Raw genomic sequence first — 21638 nt, 5'->3', positions numbered from 1 at the left:
CTTAACCCCAGGTAACAGTCACACTGTGTATCTTACACTTAACCCCAGGTAACAGTCACGCTGTGTATCTTACACTTAACCCCAGGTAACAGTCACGCTGTGTATCTTATACCTAACCCCAGGTAACTGTCACAATGTGTATCTTACACTTAACCCCAGGTAACTGTCACGCTGTGTATCTTATACTTAACCCCAGGTAACAGTCACACTGTGTATCTTATACCTAACCCCAGGTAACTGTCACAATGTGTATCTTGCACTTAACCCCAGGTAACAGTCACGCTGTGTATCTTACACTTAACCCCAGGTAACAGTCACGCTGTGTATCTTATACCTAACCCCAGGTAACTGTCACACTGTGTATCTTACACTTAACCCCAGGTAACTGTCACGCTGTGAATCTTACACCTAACCCCAGGTAACAGTCACACCGCGCACCTTACACATAAGATGTGTACTGACAATATTAATTAGCTTTACGTACCAGAGAAAAAGTTGGCTTTGAAGCCTCTCTTTGACACTGTATTGTCAGATTTGAACTCCACACGAATGCTGTTGCCCTGCGATGTGATCACTTCAGGGATTTCAGAACCACAAAGTTTTCCATGTAGTTTAGATTCTGAAGACAGCCCACTTCGTATCTCCACGTAGTCGTACTTGCAAACCTTACAGGGAGAACCTTGGAATTAATAATGCTTTATAGCTCATGTCTACAAGAGAAGACAGATTTGTTGTTGCAAAAAGAAGGTTTTACTTTATGTCCTTGTATAGCGAAGAGCTGTGCATAAACAAGCACTTCCTGTCATTTTTCAATAGTTCCTTGAAGTGCACAGAAGTGGTCTCAGGAGCCACATAGCTACTTACGTCATTTCCTTCAAGATCAAAGACTTCAAACTGCAGTGAAATGGTGTACTGGGCTGGTGCCACAACTTGCCACACGCAGTTCTTGTTGGTGGGATATTCCCTCGGCCAGCCTGGGCTGGTTATGGTGCCATTCAGGCTTGTGATAAAACCGCCACATGCAGCTAAAAAATAGTAGTCATATTAGTGAGTGTCAAAGTGTCACACAGGGCTACCGTGCTTTTTACATTTATCTGAAGGAATCCATCACTCCCTTACTAAATACAGTGCGACTGTCCCACTAAACCTACACTACGGTGCAACTGCCCCACTAAACCTACACTACACACAACGCGACGCCCCCACTACACACAACGCGACTGCCCCACTACACACGGCGCGACTGCCCCACTACACACGACGCGACTGCCCCACTACACATGGCGCGACTGCCCCACTACACACGGCGCGACTGCCCCACTACACACAACGCGACGCCCCCACTACACACGGCGCGACTGCCCCACTACACACGACGCGACTGCCCCACTACACACGGTGCGACTGCCCCACTACACACGGCGCGACTGCCCCACTACACACAACGCGACGCCCCCACTACACACGGCGCGACTGCCCCACTACACACGGCGCGACTGCCCCACTACACACGGCGCGACTGCCCCACTACACACAACGCGACGCCCCCACTACACACGGCGCGACTGCCCCACTACACACGGCACGACTGCCCCACTACACACGACGCGACTGCCCCACTACACACGGCGCGACTGCCCCACTACACACGGCGCGACTGCCCCACTACACACGGCGCGACTGCCCCACTACACACAGCGCGACGCCCCCACTACACACGGCGCGACTGACCCACTACACACGGCGCGACTGCCCCACTACACATGGCGCGACTGCCCCACTACACACGGCGCGACTGTCCCAGATAACTTAAATTATGACCTGATAATTTTATTTTCTTTAGATGGAAAGAGTCCACAGCTGCATTCATTACTTTTGGGAATTCAGAACCTGGCCACCAGGAGGAGGCAAAGACACCCCAGCCAAAAGCTTAAATACCTCCCCCACTTCCCTCATCCCCCAGTCATTCTGCCGAGGAACAAGGAACAGTAGGAGAAATATCAGGGTGAAAGGTGCCAGAAGAACAAAAATAACAGATGCCCCACAGAAAAAATATGGTCGGGGAGCTGTGGACTCTTTCCATCTGAAGAAGAGAAAATTATCAGGTAAGCATAATTTAAGTTTTTCTTCATAAATGGAAAGAGTCCACAGCTGCATTCATTACTTTTGGGAAAACAATACCCAAGCTATAGAGGACACTGAATGTAAAAACACCTACCCAACAAAAACCTGCTTAGCCTGAAGCCGAGAACAACTTTGAAAAAAAGGAAAAAGCCCAAGGACACTGACCCGCAGATAGTCCACAGCCTTGCTAGAGACCGCAGGAACTAGACTTGACTGAGTCAACAGCCTCCAAGAGACACCGTCCCCAGCAGTCGGTCTCCAAACAACACATCCCTGACTAAAGAAAGGGAACAAACTACCATATTCTTCCACAAAGAAGAAAAGGCATGGAGAAAACATGATTGTACTTGTAAAGCGCGGCTAATCCCCCTTAAAGGACTCAAGGCGCTGCTCATTTTATCAACCTCGAAAGGAGGAAAGGCTGAGTAGACCTCGCCGGGGATCGAACTTGCAACCCTCGGTTTGCTACAGTGCAGAGAAGCCACAGTGCATTAGTATGCTGAGCTACAGTAGCTTCCAGCTAGCATAAGGAACTCCAGAAAAAACCCTAAAAAGGGCACAACGAGTCCTAAATAAAAACACAGAACAGAAACCCGATAAACCGGGTCAGGCTAACAGAGACCCAACCAGTCTCATAGAAACAAGGGGAGGCAATGCCCAGACCCCAGAAATACAGAAGCCACGGGATAAGGCCGGGAGTCTGAAACGGAGAGAGGATCTTCCCCTAACACAGTGCAACCGCACTCTAAAAAGCAACTGAAGCTGAAGGCCCCCTCAAGTCGCAAAAAGGTATCTCAGAATACCGGAATATTCAGAACGAATCCTCGTGCAGCAAGCTCAGATAGGTCTGACAAACAACACCTGAAGCAAAAACACTGCACGCTGCAGTCATCTAAAAATGACTCTGAAACTTAAATACTTGCAGGGCAAATAGAAAGCAGCTGAAGATAGGATCCTTCAGATTGCTAAGTATCCACTAACCAGCGGATAACGTTGCAGGCTATCTAAGAGCCGCTAGTCCTTCCCACAAATCTTAAATGTGGAGAAAGGAGAAAACTCAAAAAGGCTTAATGTACCTCGAATGCTCCAAGGACGAAATAGCAGAGCAACGGATCTCGGATCCTACTCCAACACCAGACCAGCACAAGCGACAGACATGTCTGATAGACAGGGGGACAGAAAGACCCCAACCACAGGCCCCCAGGGAATGGAAAGAAAAAGGGGAGACTCACCCACCCCAACAAAGCTCGGGTGCAAACCCAATCCGCTCCTCCAAAATAAGGCACTCCCAAGGAGAACCCCCTAGGACCTGGAACAGAGAAAGTGCAACAGATCCGTAGGAAGACCTGTCACAACTCTCTTAGACAGTCTCTACGTAGAGAGATCAATTACCAACAGGTGCAACAGAGCAGCAGATGCTGCCCCTTACAGAAATAAGCCACCTGATCCAACCTCCTACACACAGGGCAGGACAAAGAACCTCCAGAGAGAGGAAACTCCAACTCATAAGGAAGATAAACTATCCCCTCCAAAGGGAAGGGCACAGATAAGAACAACGTACATATAGTATGATCAAAACACGGACCGAATGAAAAATCATCCAGACACCACTGTTGACCCAACAGAGAAAAAGAAATCCCCATAGAGGAGCACACTCCGTCCGAAGGACAAGACAGGCCTTAAAGTTTATAACCAGTACCGAAGGTGGATGTGAACTCTGGCCTACCTGCTTGCAAGCCCAATGAGCTAGCGCTTATGTCGCAACATAGGGTCCCTGAAAAATAAAACTGGGTCGTCCTGAACCAGTCCACCGGATCATAAGTCTCAAGACATCCAAGAAGGATCCAAGAAAAGAACTCCTGACCCGGGACCCAGAATCGTCCTAGAACGAACGACACCCTCAGGGAACACAAGATACCCCATCTGAAGCAATCAGACCTCACAGGGGATGAGAACCGGGAAACCGGGAGAACGGGTACAGGACTCACTCGTAATTCCCAGCCCAAAGGGAAGAGAACACCCTTAGCCGGAGGTCAACACCCCCCCCCCAGCAAGGTATTAGGCCGCAACAAAGTAACGCAATTTCTCTAGAGCCCAAAGGCCCCAAGGGCAGCATTAAGGGAAATGAAAACGAGAACAGAGTCACCCGAAAGAGAGTAGAAAGAAAGGCTAGTCTCCATAATCCTTTCAAATTAACGTTCCAGAGGACCACACCCAAGGGAGAATGCAAAGCATCCCGAACACAGGCAGAAAAACATCCCCTAAGCAAAAAGCTTGGAAAAAGAGACTTCACCTCCTATCGCCCCTGATATGGAGACAACTAACTCCCGAAGGAAGACAGAGCCTCACGGCCTTCACTTCCTAATTAAGCGGCCAAAGCTGCCAGAAAAAACGGACGAAGTCCAGAAAGTCTCGAACACAAAGGAAGAGAACCTCTAAAAGGAACAAGTCCTAAAAGGACACTTCCAAAGAGACCAAGAAAGGCAAAACTGTAAGAACGGCGGTATGAAGGACTTAAATCCTCCAAGCCTCCAACCCACAATGGGAAAGAACACACTAGTTCCCTAAAAATTCAGAAACGACCGAGCATATCGCCGCGGATCTCAACGGAGTCCCGGCCCACTAGATTGAAAGGCGAATGGGGACTGAACCAATCCCCCATGCCCCTAAGCAACCATGGACCCTCAAGTCCTCTCAGGATGCTAGTTGAAGCTTGTAAAATAAAACAAGATAACCACCCATATAAACAAACAAACACTTTGAAAAGCGACAAACACATATATCCTTAGAAAACTACTGAATAAGCAAAATCTTAAAAATATTTCAAAACATACAAGCTTATATAAAATGCATATAAATTCCAATAGTATTAAATCATGCAATACAGTAAAAATGGATAAGTAATAAGGAAAATCTTCCTACTTTATTGCAGGTAGTGTCTCTTTAAATGCTTGTGTAGCAATGTCCAAAAGTAAAAGCAATTCTCTTTTTCCTTGTGCAGCTCCTTTTAAATCACTGGTGTGATAGCGATGAGATAGAAACTAAAAAAAGAAAAACATGGAGCGCAAGGAAGAAAACAGAGAAAAGATCATAGTGCAGTATATCTGGATAAAAATAACAATTTATTAATAACAAAAAACAAACTCACAAACAAACCCTCAAACAGTATGAGGTATGTGACAGCGTGTTGTATAGATGTTGCTATACGATCTCACAATGTCCTGTTTCTCCCTCCTGGCTAACCTGGCGGTGACCGTCCTGTCTCAGTGTTTCTTACAGGAAGTCAGGATACAGGATCTTGGTTACGGTCCTTCAAACAGAAATTTCCCTCATGCGGTAGGTCAACCCGTGTAGCCGGCAACAGATTCTCCTGACCCACTGTAGAGGATGCCGCTGCTTGAGCTGTAGCAACCGGGGGGGGGGGGTCTCTCCTTGTGTCAGGAACTACTGGCTGCTGAACAGGTGCAGGTGGCGCGAGATCGTGCTGTGCTCGCGCTGAGTTAGCTGCCTGGGAGTGGAGCTCCAGTCTGCAGCTAGACCCTTCTCGCTTTTCTTGTTCTTCATTCACAGTGTTTTATGCGGATTCTCATTTATAAGGGTACGGCTCAAGCGGATCCTGTTTTGGCTTCAGCATCTGGTGCAGCCAACATTACTTCCCAGGCAGCTAACTCAGCGGGAGCACAGCACGATCTCGCGCCACCTGCACCTGTTCAGCAGCCAGTAGTTCCTGACACAAGGAGAGACCCCCCCCCGGTTGCTACAGCTCAAGCAGCGGCATCCTCTACAGTGGGTCAGGAGAATCTGTTGCCGGCTACACGGGTTGACCTACCGCATGAGGGAAATTTCTGTTTGAAGGACCGTAACCAAGATCCTGTATCCTGACTTCCTGTAAGAAACACTGAGACAGGACGGTCACCGCCAGGTTAGCCAGGAGGGAGAAACAGGACATTGTGAGATCGTATAGCAACATCTATACAACACGCTGTCACATACCTCATACTGTTTGAGGGTTTGTTTGTGAGTTTGTTTTTTGTTATTAATAAATTGTTATTTTTATCCAGATATACTGCACTATGATCTTTTCTCTGTTTTCTTCCTTGCGCTCCATGTTTTTCTTTTTTTTAAGATAACCACCCAAATCATATTGTGATCACTAGGCGCCCTCACCGGACCAACCAGACATAAAAAGGTGCCACGTGTCTGAACTAGGCCTCAAAGACAGAAGGATTTGTACCCAGTCAGGACCAGCCTGAAACCAAGGGAACCAGCACTGTCAAGGCGAAATAAAAATCATCCTGCCGGATGAAAATAAAAGATAAGGCAACCCGAAGGTTATCGCCCAGGAAGAACAGACAGACCCACAGGACCAGCCCAACAGGGGTCCGAGACTTCCAAGCTTAGAACTGGAAAAGGATACACAAATAAAGACTATAAGAAGAATACCTCATCCCCTTATGTCTATGTATGCAAGCCATTCGAAGAGTAAGACTGATAATCCCCAGACCCATTAAGAGTGGGATCCTCCAGCAACGCCAAAAAGGTGCCTTAGTAGGACATGAAGGCGCACAAGTCTATATCGAAAGTCACAACATACCACTGCCGGGACAAATGGAAACACTGGTCCCGAAAGTTGATCCCCTGAGACTTCAGGGGCAGTCGCTCCCCCGGAAGGCTGAACTGGACCATGCGATCCCACGCCTGACGAGCCCCGGTTAACGAAACACGGACAATATCGTAAGCACACTCCCGGGAGGTGCAGATGCACCAGCGCCAAAGATATGGCCATGCGGAACTGTGTTGTTAGCTCCGGTGGGAACAGGCCACACTCCCTAGAAAGGATAAGTAGCGTTTGGGTTACCTGCATGCGTAATAATAGTTGATGGTAGGAAACTCGACTCGTGAGAAATAGAATCCCTAAAGACGGATGGCTCAGTGGGCCCCAGATTCCCCGATCCCGAGGAACAGAGCACTATAAAACGGCATTCGGAACATAGCATGTATCACCTGGGCCAATTAAAATTCTTCACAAGAAGTAGAGTCTGCATCAGAGACATCCGTCTCCAAGAATCCTCCATAACTGGGACATTGCCGCTTCCAGAGAACCGGACACTAGCGGACCAGGATTTCTCCGTCGCAACGCGGTCAGGAAAACAGAAATGGAGTCACAAGGTAAACCGTGCAGTCCACGCAAAAGTGTGCCCGACCGAAAAAGGCTGCGTCACTAAACATAGGCCGTTATGTTCCAAAATAGCCATGAGCCAAAGCAATACTACACAGTAGCAGACAGAATCACATAACAAACATGATTATAAACCCCCCTGTTCAATAATCCCCCTCAGGAGATATTAACCCTTGATTCCTAGATACAAAAAGGAACCTCACTGAGACCCTATGTTAAAGTTATCCAAGAAAGGTTGTAGCACCTCTCGGATAGACAGTTGAAATTACAATACATCCATGATAAAAGTAAAATGAAATGATCTTACCGGAATCTACGCCATGGAACAGGAACACAGCCCTTCAAGTGTGACAGATAGTAGTCTCGCTTCTGCCATGGACTTGAGAGAAAAAAGCAGGCAGCGAAACTCGTTAACGCTGATTGGTTGTGGAGCGGTTAATATGAGTTGGGATGGTTTCACAGAAAGACTCTCCCTGCATCTCCAGACTATAGATTTCACCCATGCTCTCACTGAGAGGCTGACAGGACTACTTAAAACTCCAGTCTGACACTTCTTTGCCAGCCAACCTCCTGGGACGAAAGGCAAAGAATAACTGGGGGATGAGGGAAGTGGGAGGAGTATTTAAAGGGACAGTCAAGTCCAAAAAAGCTTTCATTATTCAGATAGGGCATTTCATTTTAAACAACTTTCCAATTTACTTTTATCACCAATTTTGCTTTTTTCTCTTAGTATTCTTAGTTGTAAGCTAAACCTAGGAGGTTCATATGCTAATTTCTTAGTCCTTGAAGGCCGCCTCTAATCTAAATGCATTTTGATACTTTTTAACCACTAGAGGGCATAAGTGCATGTGTTTCATATAGATAACATTGAGCTCATGCACGTGAATTTACCATGGAGACAGCTCTGATTGGCTAAAATGCAAATCCACAAAAAAGAGAAAGTCCGCTAAGCACCATAAATTTAAAAATAAAATAAACTTTATTAAATAACAATTAAAATTGAATACATAGAGAGAAGGGATAAAACCCCTACTGAACAGACTGACATGTTTCGGCCAGGATAGCCGTAATCATAGTCCTTCAAATGCAAGTCTGTCAAAAGAACTGAAATAAGGAGGCAGTCTGCTGATGCTTAGACACAAGGTTATTACAGAGGTAAAACGTGTATAATTATTACTGTGTTGGTTATGCAAAACTGGGGAATTGGTAATTGAGGGATTATTTATCTTTTAAAACAACAAATATTCTGGTGTTGACTGTCCCTTAAAGTCTTTGCCGGCTCCTGGTAGCCAGGTTCTGAATTCCCAAAAGTAATGAATGCAGCTGTGGACTCCTTCCATATATGAAGAAAAATCTTGGTTACCGAGTATACTAGCATTGCATTAGATAACTAATATAACAGATACTATAGGTTACTGAGCATACTAGCATTGCATTAGATAACTAATATAACAGATACTATAGGTTACTGAGTATACTAGCACTGCATTAGATAACTAATATAACAGATACTATAGGTTACCGAGTATACTAGCATTGCATTAGATAACTAATATAACAGATAGTCTAGGTTACTGAGTATACTAGCATTGCATTAGATTACTAATATAACAGATAGTCTAGGTTACGGAGTATACTAGCATTGCATTAGATAACTAATATAACAGATACTATAGGTTACTAATTATACTAGCATTGCATTAGATAACTAATATAACAGATACTATAGGTTACTGAGCATACTAGCATTACATTAGATAACTAATATAACAGATACTATAGGTTACCGAGTATACTAGCATTGCATTAGATAACTAGTCTAGGTTACTGAGTATACTAGCATTGCATTAGATAACTAATATAACAGATAGTCTAGGTTACTGAGTATACTAGCACTGCATTAGATAACTAATATAACAGATACTATAGGTTACCGAGTATACTAGCATTGCATTAGATAACTAATATAACAGATAGTCTAGGTTACTGAGTATACTAGCATTGCATTAGATAACTAGTCTAGGTTACTAATTATACTAGCATTGCATTAGATAACTAATATAACAGATACTATAGGTTACTGAGTATACTAGCACTGCATTAGATAACTAATATAACAGATACTATAGGTTACTGAGTATACTAGCACTGCATTAGATAACTAATATAACAGATACTATAGGTTACCGAGTATACTAGCATTGCATTAGATAACTAATATAACAGATAGTCTAGGTTACTGAGTATACTAGCATTGCATTAGATAACTAGTCTAGGTTACTAATTATACTAGCATTGCATTAGATAACTAATATAACAGATACTATAGGTTACTGAGCATACTAGCATTACATTAGATAACTAATATAACAGATAGTCTAGGTTACGGAGTATACTAGCATTGCATTAGATGACTAATATAACAGATAGTCTAGGTTACTGAGTATACTAGCATTGCATTAGATAACTAATATAACAGATACTATAGGTTAATGAGTATACTAGCATTGCATTAGATAACTAATATAACAGATAGTCTAGGTCACTGAGTATACTAGCATTGCATTAGATAACTAGTCTAGGTTACTAATTATACTAGCATTGCATTAGATAACTAATATAACAGATACTATAGGTTACTGAGCATACTAGCATTACATTAGATAACTAATATAACAGATAGTCTAGGTTACGGAGTATACTAGCATTGCATTAGATGACTAATATAACAGATAGTCTAGGTTACTGAGTATACTAGCATTGCATTAGATGACTAATATAACAGATAGTCTAGGTTACTGAGTATACTAGCATTGCATTAGATAACTAATATAACAGATACTATAGGTTACTGAGTATACTAGCATTGCATTAGATGACTAATATAACAGATAGTCTAGGTTACTGAGTATACTAGCATTGCATTAGATAACTAATATAACAGATAATATAGGTTACTGAGTATACTAGCATTGCATTAGATAACTAATATAACAGATAGTCTAGGTTACTGAGTATACTAGCATTGCATTAGATAACTAATATAACAGATAGTCTAGGTTACTGAGTATACTAGCATTGCATTAGATAACTAATATAACAGATAGTCTAGGTTACTGAGTATACTAGCATTGCATTAGATAACTAATATAACAGATAGTCTAGGTTACTGAGTATACTAGCATTGCATTAGATAACTAATATAACAGATAGTCTAGGTTACTGAGTATACTAGCATTGCATTAGATAACTAGTCTAGGTTACTGAGTATACTAGCATTGCATTAGATAACTAGTATAACAGATACTATAGGTTACTGAGTATTCTAGCATTGCATTATATGACTAATATAACAGATAGTCTAGGTTACTGAGTATACTAGCATTGCATTAGATAACTAGTCTAGGTTACTGGGTATACTAGCATTGCATTAGATAACTAATATGACAGATAGTCTAGGTTACTGAGTATACTAGCATTGCATTAGATACTAATATAGCAGTTAGTCTAGGTTACTGACTATACTAGCATTGCATTAGATGACTAATATAACAGATAGTCTAGGTTACTGAGTATACTAGCATTGCATTAGATAACTAATATAACATATACTATAGGTTACTGAGTATACTAGCATTGCATTAGATAACTAATATAACAGATAGTCTAGGTTACTGAGTATACTAGCATTGCATTAGATAACTAATATAACATATACTATAGGTTACTGAGTATACTAGCATTGCATTAGATAACTAATATAACAGATAGTCTAGGTTACTGAGTATACTAGCATTGCATTAGATTACTAATATAACAGATAGTCTAGGTTACGGAGTATACTAGCATTGCATTAGATAACTAATATAACAGATACTATAGGTTACTGAGCATACTAGCATTGCATTAGATAACTAATATAACAGATACTATAGGTTACTGAGTATACTAGCACTGCATTAGATAACTAATATAACAGATACTATAGGTTACCGAGTATACTAGCATTGCATTAGATAACTAATATAACAGATAGTCTAGGTTACTGAGTATACTAGCATTGCATTAGATAACTAGTCTAGGTTACTAATTATACTAGCATTGCATTAGATAACTAATATAACAGATACTATAGGTTACTGAGCATACTAGCATTACATTAGATAACTAATATAACAGATAGTCTAGGTTACGGAGTATACTAGCATTGCATTAGATGACTAATATAACAGATAGTCTAGGTTACTGAGTATACTAGCATTGCATTAGATAACTAATATAACAGATACTATAGGTTAATGAGTATACTAGCATTGCATTAGATAACTAATATAACAGATAGTCTAGGTCACTGAGTATACTAGCATTGCATTAGATAACTAGTCTAGGTTACTAATTATACTAGCATTGCATTAGATAACTAATATAACAGATACTATAGGTTACTGAGCATACTAGCATTACATTAGATAACTAATATAACAGATAGTCTAGGTTACGGAGTATACTAGCATTGCATTAGATGACTAATATAACAGATAGTCTAGGTTACTGAGTATACTAGCATTGCATTAGATGACTAATATAACAGATAGTCTAGGTTACTGAGTATACTAGCATTGCATTAGATAACTAATATAACAGATACTATAGGTTACTGAGTATACTAGCATTGCATTAGATAACTAATATAACAGATAGTCTAGGTTACTGAGTATACTAGCATTGCATTAGATAACTAATATAACAGATACTATAGGTTACTGAGTATACTAGCATTGCATTAGATAACTAATATAACAGATAGTCTAGGTTACTGAGTATACTAGCATTGCATTAGATAACTAATATAACAGATAGTCTAGGTTACTGAGTATACTAGCATTGCATTAGATAACTAATATAACAGATAGTCTAGGTTACTGAGTATACTAGCATTGCATTAGATAACTAATATAACAGATAGTCTAGGTTACTGAGTATACTAGCATTGCATTAGATAACTAATATAACAGATAGTCTAGGTTACTGAGTATACTAGCATTGCATTAGATAACTAGTCTAGGTTACTGAGTATACTAGCATTGCATTAGATAACTAGTATAACAGATACTATAGGTTACTGAGTATTCTAGCATTGCATTATATGACTAATATAACAGATAGTCTAGGTTACTGAGTATACTAGCATTGCATTAGATAACTAGTCTAGGTTACTGGGTATACTAGCATTGCATTAGATAACTAATATGACAGATAGTCTAGGTTACTGAGTATACTAGCATTGCATTAGATACTAATATAGCAGTTAGTCTAGGTTACTGACTATACTAGCATTGCATTAGATGACTAATATAACAGATAGTCTAGGTTACTGAGTATACTAGCATTGCATTAGATAACTAATATAACATATACTATAGGTTACTGAGTATACTAGCATTGCATTAGATAACTAATATAACAGATAGTCTAGGTTACTGAGTATACTAGCATTGCATTAGATAACTAATATAACATATACTATAGGTTACTGAGTATACTAGCATTGCATTAGATAACTAATATAACAGATAGTCTAGGTTACTGAGTATACTAGCATTGCATTAGATTACTAATATAACAGATAGTCTAGGTTACTGAGTATACTAGCATTGCATTAGATAACTAATATAACATATACTATAGGTTACTGAGTATACTAGCATTGCATTAGATAACTAATATAACAGATACTATAGGTTACTGAGTATACTAGCATTGCATTAGATAACTAATATAACATATACTATAGGTTACTGAGTATACTAGCATTGCATTAGATTACTAATATAACAGATAGTCTAGGTTACTGAGTATACTAGCATTGCATTAGATAACTAATATAACAGATAGTCTAGGTTACTGAGTATACTAGCATTGCATTAGTTAACTAATATAACAGATAATATAGGTTACTGAGTATACTAGCATTGCATTAGATAACTAATATAACAGATAGTCTAGGTTACTGAGTATACTAGCATTGCATTAGATACATAATATAACAGATAGTCTAGGTTACTGAGTATACTAGCATTGCATTAGATACTAATATAACAGACACTATAGGTTACTGAGTATACTAGCATTGCATTAGATAACTAATATAACAGATAGTCTAGGTTACTGAGTATACTAGTATTGCATTAGATACTAATATAACAGACACTATAGGTTACTGAGTATACTAGCATTGCATTAGATAACTAATATAACATATACTATAGGTTACTGAGTATACTAGCATTGCATTAGATAACTAATATAACAGATAGTCTAGGTTACTGAGTATACTAGCATTGCATTAGATTACTAATATAACAGATAGTCTAGGTTACTGAGTATACTAGCATTGCATTAGATAACTAATATAACATATACTATAGGTTACTGAGTATACTAGCATTGCATTAGATAACTAATATAACAGATACTATAGGTTACTGAGTATACTAGCATTGCATTAGATAACTAATATAACATATACTATAGGTTACTGAGTATACTAGCATTGCATTAGATTACTAATATAACAGATAGTCTAGGTTACTGAGTATACTAGCATTGCATTAGATAACTAATATAACAGATAGTCTAGGTTACTGAGTATACTAGCATTGCATTAGATAACTAATATAACAGATAGTCTAGGTTACTGAGTATACTAGCATTGCATTAGATAACTAGTCTAGGTTACTGAGTATACTAGCATTGCATTAGATAACTAATATAACAGATAGTCTAGGTTACTGAGTATACTAGCATTACATTAGATAACTAATATAACAGATAGTCTAGGTTACTGAGTATACTAGCATTGCATTAGATAACTAATATAACAGATAGTCTAGGTTACTGAGTATACTAGTATTGCATTAGATAACTAATATAACAGATAGTCTAGGTTACCGAGTATACTAGCATTGTAATAGATTACTAATATAACAGATAGTCTAGGTTACTGAGTATACTAGCATTGCATTAGATAACTAATATAACAGATAGTCTAGGTTACTGAGTATACTAGCATTGCATTAGATAACTAATATAACAGATAGTCTAGGTTACTGAGTATACTAGCATTGCATTAGATAACTATCTGTTATATTAGTTATCTAATGCAATGCTAGTATAATTAGTAACCTAGACTAGTTATCTAATGCAATGCTAGTATACTCAGTAACCTAGACTATCTGTTATATTAGTTATCTAATGCAATGCTAGTATACTCAGTAACCTAGATTATCTGTTATATTAGTTATCTAATGCAATGCTAGTATACTCAGTAACCTAGCCTATCTGTTATATTAGTTATCTAATGCAATGCTAGTATACTCAGTAACCTAGACTAATATAACAGATAGTCTAGGTTACTGAGTATACTAGCATTGCATTAGATAACTAATATAACAGATAGTGTAGGTTACTGAGTATACTAGCATTGCATTATATAACTAATATAACAGATAGTCTAGGTTACTGAGTATACTAGCATTGCATTAGATAACTAATATAACAGATAGTCTAGGTTACCGAGTATACTAGCATTGCATTATATAACTAATATAACAGATAGTCTAGGTTACTGAGTATACTAGCATTGCATTAGATAACAGATAGTCTTGGTTACTGAGTATACTAGCCTTGCATTAGATAACAGATAATCGTGGTTCCTGAGTATACTAGCATTGCATTAGATAACAGATAATCGTGGTTCCTGAGTATACTAGCATTGTATTAGATAACAGATAGTCTTGGTTCCTGAGTATACTAGCATTACATTAGATAACAGATAGTCTTGGTTACTGAGTATACTAGCATTGCATTAGATAACAGATAGTCTTGGTTACTGAGTATACTAGCATTGCATTAAATAAGAGATAGTATTTGTTCCTGAGTATACTAGCATTGCATTAGATAATAGATAATCTTGGTTCCTGAGTATACTAGCATTGCATTAGATAACAGATAGTCTTGGTTACTGAGTATACTAGCATTGCATTAAATAAGAGATAGTATTTGTTCCTGAGTATACTAGCATTGCATTAGATAATAGATAATCTTGGTTCCTGAGTATACTAGCATTGCATTAGATAACAGATAGTCTTGGTTCCTGAGTATACTAGCATTACATTAGATAACAGATAGTCTTGGTTCCTGAGTATACTAGCATTGCATTAGATAACAGATAGTCTTGGTTCCTGAGTATACTAGTGTCCGGTTGGATAACACACGTACCTTCACACGTTCTCTTGTCTGCAGTGAGCTCAAAGCCAGGATCACAAGCGCATTTGTAGCTGCCCAAAGTATTAACGCAGCCCTGTGCGCATCCTCCGCTGTCAGGCCGTGCACATTCATCCACCTCTTTTCAGAAAGGAAGAGTCAGTAAAACTGAACAGAATCATTTACGTTGGGAAACAGCTAATTGCAGAAAATGCTGTTGAGGTAAAAAAGGAAATTTATGCTTACCTGATAAATTTATTTCTTCTACGATATGACGAGTCCACGGATTTCATCCTTACTTGTGGGATTTATCCTCCTGCTAACAGGAAGTGGTAAAGAGCACTACAGCAGAGCTGTATATATAGCTACTACCTTCCCTCCACCCCCAGTCATTCGACCGAAGTTAGGAAGAGAAAGGAAAAGCCAAAGGTGCAGAGGTGACTGAAGTTTATAAAAAATATAATATAATCTAAACCTGTCTTAAAAATGACAGGGTGGGCCGTGGACTCGTCATATCGTAGAAGAAATAAATTTATCAGGTAAACATAAATTTCCTTTTCTTCTACAACATATGACGAGTCCACGGATTTCATCCTTACTTGTGGGATACAATACCAAAGCTACAGGACACGGATGAAAGGGAGGGACAAGACAGGAACCTAAACGGAAGGCACCACTGCTTGAAGAACCTTTCTCCCAAAACCAGCCTCAGAAGAAGCAAAAGTATCAAATTTGGAAAAAGTGTGAAGAGACGACCAAGTCGCAGCCTTGCAAATCTGTTCCACAGATGCATCATTTTTAAATGCCCATGAGGAAGCCACAGCCCTAGTAGAATGAGCTGTAATTCTTTCAGGAGGCTGCTGTCCAGCAGTCTCATACGCCAGACAGATGATACTCTTCAGCCAAAAAGAAAGAGAGGTAGCCTTAGCTTTCTGACCCCTACGCTTTCCAGAAAAAACAATGAATAATGAAGATGATTGACGGAAATCCTTAGTCGCCTGCAAGTAAAACTTCAGGGCACGAACCACGTCCAGGTTATGCAACATACGCTCCTTCTTAGAAGAAGGGTTAGGACATAATGAAGGAACAACGATTTCCTGATTAATATTTTTATAAGAAACAACCTTAGGAAGGAAACCATGTTTGGTACGTAAAACCACCTTATCAGAATGGAGATAAGGCGAATCACATTGTCATGCTGAAAGCTCAGAAACTCTACGAGCAGAAGAAATAGCAACCAAAAACAAAACTTTCCAAGATAACAACTTAATATCTATGGAATGCATGGGTTCAAACGGAACTCCTTGAAGAACATTAAGAACTAAATTCAAACTCCAGGGTGGGGCAATTGGTCTAAACACAGGCTTAATTCTGGTTAGAGCCTGACAAAAAGACTGAACATCTGGAACATCTGCCAAACGTTTGTGTAGCAAAATTGACAAAGCAGAAATTTGTCCCTTTAAGGAACTCGCTCATAACCCTTTCTCCAATCCTTCTTGGAGAAAAGACAGAATCCTGGGAATCCTAACTTTACTCCATGAGTAGCCCTTGGATTCACACCAAAACAGATATTTACGCCATATCTTATGATAGATTTTTCGAGTGACAGGCTTACGTGTCTGAATCAAAGTATCAATGACCGAATCATAGAATCCCTGCTTAGATAAAATCAAGTGTTCAATCTCCAAGCAATCAGCTGCAGAGAAATTAGATTTGGATGTTGGAAAGCACCTTGAATGAGAAGGTCCTGTCTCACTGGAAGTTTCCACGGAGGCAGAGAGGACATGTCCACTAGATCTGCATACCAAGTCCTGCGTGGCCACGCAGGCGCGATTGGAATTACTGAAGCTCTCTCCTGTTGGATCCGAGCAATCACCCGGGGAAGGAGAGGAAACGGTGGAAACACATAGGCTAGGTTGAACGACCAAGGCACTGCCAAGGCATCTATCAGTTCGGCCTGAGGATCCCTTGACCTGGATCCGTATCTTGGGAGCTTGGCATTCTGTCGAGATGTCATCAGATCCAATTCCAGTCTGCCCCATCGGAGAATCAGTGAGGCAAATACCTCCGGATGGAGTTCCCACTCTCCCGGAGTCCGCTTCCCAGTTGTCCACTCCTGGGATGTAGATTACTGACAGATAACAAGAATGGGCCTCCGCCCATCGAATTATCTTGGATACTTCTGTCATCGCTAAGGAACTCCTCGTTCCTCCCTGATGATTGATGTAAGCCATAGTCGTGATGTTGACCGACTGTAATCTGATGAATTTGGCGAAGCCAACTGAGGCCACGCCTGAAGCGCATTGAATATTGCTCTCAATTCCAGAATATTGATTGGAAGTAAAGACTCCACCTGAGTCCATACACCCTGAGCCTTCAGGGAATTCCAGACTGCACCCCAGCCTAGTAGAACTGGCGTCCGTTGTCACTATCACCCACGAGGGTCTGCAGAAACACGTCCCTTGGGACAGATGATCCGGCGACAACCACCAAAGAAGAGAGTCTCTGGTCTCCTGGTCCAGATTTATCTGATGAGATAAATTTGCATAATCCCCATTCCACTGTCCGAGCATGCACAGTTGCAGTGGTCTGAGATGAAATCGAGCAAACGGAATGATGTCCATTGCCGCCACCATCAATCCAATTACCTCCATGCACTGAGCCACTGATGGCCGAGGATTGGACTGAAGGGCTCGGCATGTATTTAGAATCTTTTACTTTCGGACCTCTGTCAGAAAAATCTTCATAGCTATAGAATCTATCAGAGTTCCCAAGAAGGGAACCTTTGTCTGTGGAATTAGTGAACTTTTTTCTAGATTCACCTTCCATCCGTGAGTTCACAGAAAGGACAACACTGTGTCTGTATGAGATTTTTTTAGATGATAAGTCGACACCTGAATCAGAATATCATCCAGATAAGGCACCACTGCTATGCCCCGTGGCCTGAAAACCGCCAGAAGGGACCCTAGAACCTTCGTGAAGATTCTGGGTGCTGTGGCCAACTGAAGGGAAGAGCCACGAACTGAAAATGTTTGTCCAGGAAGGCAAACCTTAGGTACTTATGATGATCCTTGTGGATAGGAATATGAAGGTATGCATCCTTCAAGTCCACCCTCCTGGATCATTGGTAAAATTGCTCGAATGGTCTCCATCTTGAAAGATGGGACTCTGAGAAATTTGTTTAGACTCTTGAGATCTAAAATGGGTCTGAACGTTCCCTCTTTTTTGGGAACCACAAAAAGGTTTGAGTAAAACCCCCGCCCCTGTTCTAGTCTTGGAACGGGACAAATTACTCCCATAGTAGAGAGGTCTTTTACACAACGTAAAAACGCCTCTCTTTTTATCTGGTCTACAGACAATCGTGAAAGAAGAAATCTCCCTCTTGGGAGAAAATTTTTGAATTCCAGTTGATACCTGTGGGTCACAATATCCAGTGCCCAGGGGTCCTGAACATCTCTTGCCCAAGCCTGGGCAAAGAGAGAAAGTCTGCCCCCTACTAGATCCGGTCCCGGATCGGGGGCCGCCCCTTCATGCTGTCTTGGTAGTAGCAGCAGGCTTCTTGTGTTGTTTACCCTTGTTCCAAGCCTGGTTGGGTCTCCAGACGGACTTGGCCTGAGCAAAATTCCCTTCCTGTTTTGTGGAGGAAGAGAAAGAAGAGGGTACTCCTTTAAAGTTCCGAAAGGAACGAAAATTATTCTGTTTACCCCTCAATTTAACAGTCTTATCCTGAGGTAGGAGATGACCCTTACCTCCAGTGATGTCAGAAATGATTTCTTTCAAGTCAGGCCCGAATAGGGTCTTACCCTTGAAAGGAATAGCCAAAAGCTTTGACTTAGATGACACATCAGCTGACCAAGATTTTAACCATAACGCTTTACGCGCTAAAATGGCAAATCCAGCATTCTTCGCCGCCAACTTAGCAATTTGAAAGGCGGCATCTGTGATAAAAGAATTAGCAAGCTTGAGAGCCTTAATTATATCTAAGATATCCTCTAAAGGAGTCTCAGTCTTAAGAGACTCTTCTAAGGCCTCAAACCAGAAGGCCACCGCAGTGGTAACTGGTACAATGCATGCCGTTGGTTGCAAGAGAAAACCCTGATGAATAAACAATTTCTTTAGAAGACCCTCCAATTTCTTATCCATAGGGTCTTTGAAAGCACAGCTGTCCTCAGTAGGAATAGTTGTACGCTTAGCCAGGGTAGATATAGCTCCTTCCACCTTAGGGACTGTTTGCCAGGAGTCCCGAACAGTGTCAGATATAGGATACATTTTCTTGAAATTTAGAGAGGGTGCGAACGGGATACCCGGTCTGTTCCATTCCCTCTTAATAATCTCCGAAATTCTTTTAGGAACCGGAAAAACGTCAGTGTAAGCAGGTACCTCTAAGTATTTGTCCATCTTACACAATTTCTCTGGTGGTACCACAATAGGGTCATAGTCATCCAGAGTCGCTAAAACCTCCCTAAGTAAAAGGCGGAGGTGCTCAAGCTTAAATTTAAAGGACATGACGTCCGAGTCCATCTGAGGTAACGCACTTCCCGAATCGGAAAGTTCCCCCTCAGATAGAAGTTCCCTAACCCCCAATTCAGATCCCTCTGAGGGTACATCGGAAATAGCTAACAACGCATCAGAGTGTTCAGTATTCACATTGACCTCTGTTCTACTGCGTTTACCCTGTAACACTGGCAACTTAGATAATACCTCTGTAAGGGTATTTGACATAACTGCAGCCATATCCTGCAGAGTAAATGAATTAGACACGGTTGAAGAACCAGGCGTCGCTTGGGTGGGCGTTAAAGGTTGTGACGCTTGGGGAGAAGTTTGCGGTATACCGATTCCCTTCCGACTGAGAATCATCTTTACACACATTTTCCTTACATAAAATTTGTGCTTTAAATTGTAAGGCCCTCTCAGTACACGAGGGGCAAAAAGTCAGAGGGGGTTCCACAGTGGCATCTAAGCACATAGAGCAAGGAGTTTCCTCCTCAGAGTCCGACATGTTAAACAGACTAGCAATACTGACAATAGTCGTACCTTGCTAAATATTGAGCTCTGAATTAAATTAAATTAAATGCGAAAAAAAATTAAAGTCCCCCCCCAAAAAAATTAAATTTTAAATTTTAAAAGCGCAACTATTTTTACTGAAAAACTGCAAAAACGCTTTTAGGCCAGAAAAAACTATTTTAAAGTGCCCAAATTACTCCTTAATATTCCATCCACTTGCTAGATATGCAAAATTACAAAACATATCGATTAGAACATGATCTTATTAACTATTTAAATATTGGCCCCTGCACCACGCCACAGCTCTGCTGTGGCCCCTACCTGCCCCTGGAATGAACTTGTTGCAGCGGATATAGCGTGGAAGGACTAATCGATATGATAGTAGACAACTTAAAAACTGCGCGACGGAGCGCGCAAAAACAGGCCCCACCCACCATGGGCGTACTCTATTCCTGACTAAGACCCGCATGGGTCGCAGTACAAACAACATGCATGTTGAAATAAAAAATATATGCCATGTGCCCTCTAATGCAGACAAAATCGTAACACTGAGTCCTGCATCCAGAAATAAAAATTAACCACCCTAAAGCCTCCCAGCGTCCAGCCCAAGATAAGCCACAAAGGTCTTTACATACTTTTGGCAAGTAAAATAAAAAATAAAGGGATTTCAGGTACACAATATCTTTTTCATTACTGCATACTGCTTACTCTTTCCCCATATATGGGACCATGTCAGCCTGTTCTGATGCATCAAGTCTCCCCAGAAAAAAAAAGACTGAACATACCTCAATGCTGCTTGTAGCAAGACACCGTTCTCCACACTGAAGATTTTCTTACACTACCTTCAGCTGTGGGAACCATCATGGATCTTAGATAATATTTGCTAAGATCATCAACATCAGGGCAGAAAATAAGATGTCTCCACTACTTTTGGGAAGCAATAGACTGACGATTTCCCCCCGAGAAAAATAGTACTCACTGGCACTATTTTAAAATAAAAAACTTCTTGATTGAAGAATCTAAACTAACACCTCACTTTACCTCTTCCTATCACTAACCCAGGCAA

General features: G+C 40.7%; 1 protein-coding gene across 1 annotated transcript in view; it reads right to left on the bottom strand.

Moving 5' to 3' along the window:
* TLL2 (tolloid like 2) overlaps window positions 1-21638 on the bottom strand; it is a 610754-nt gene that overhangs the window by 93394 nt on the left and 495722 nt on the right. Inside the window, exons 13-15 of the mRNA XM_053691878.1 lie at window positions 15584-15709; window positions 865-1025; window positions 485-665 (exon numbers count right to left, since the gene is read on the bottom strand). Of these exons, the coding sequence (XP_053547853.1) occupies window positions 485-665; window positions 865-1025; window positions 15584-15709 (468 nt within the window). The remainder of the gene's footprint in view (window positions 1-484; window positions 666-864; window positions 1026-15583; window positions 15710-21638) is intronic.

Source organism: Bombina bombina, chromosome 9, assembly GCF_027579735.1.
Source record: "Bombina bombina isolate aBomBom1 chromosome 9, aBomBom1.pri, whole genome shotgun sequence".
Classification (NCBI taxonomy): Eukaryota; Metazoa; Chordata; class Amphibia; order Anura; family Bombinatoridae; genus Bombina; species Bombina bombina.
The sequence above is the reverse complement of the archived record's forward strand: the minus strand, read 5'-3'. Positions and strand labels throughout refer to the sequence as shown.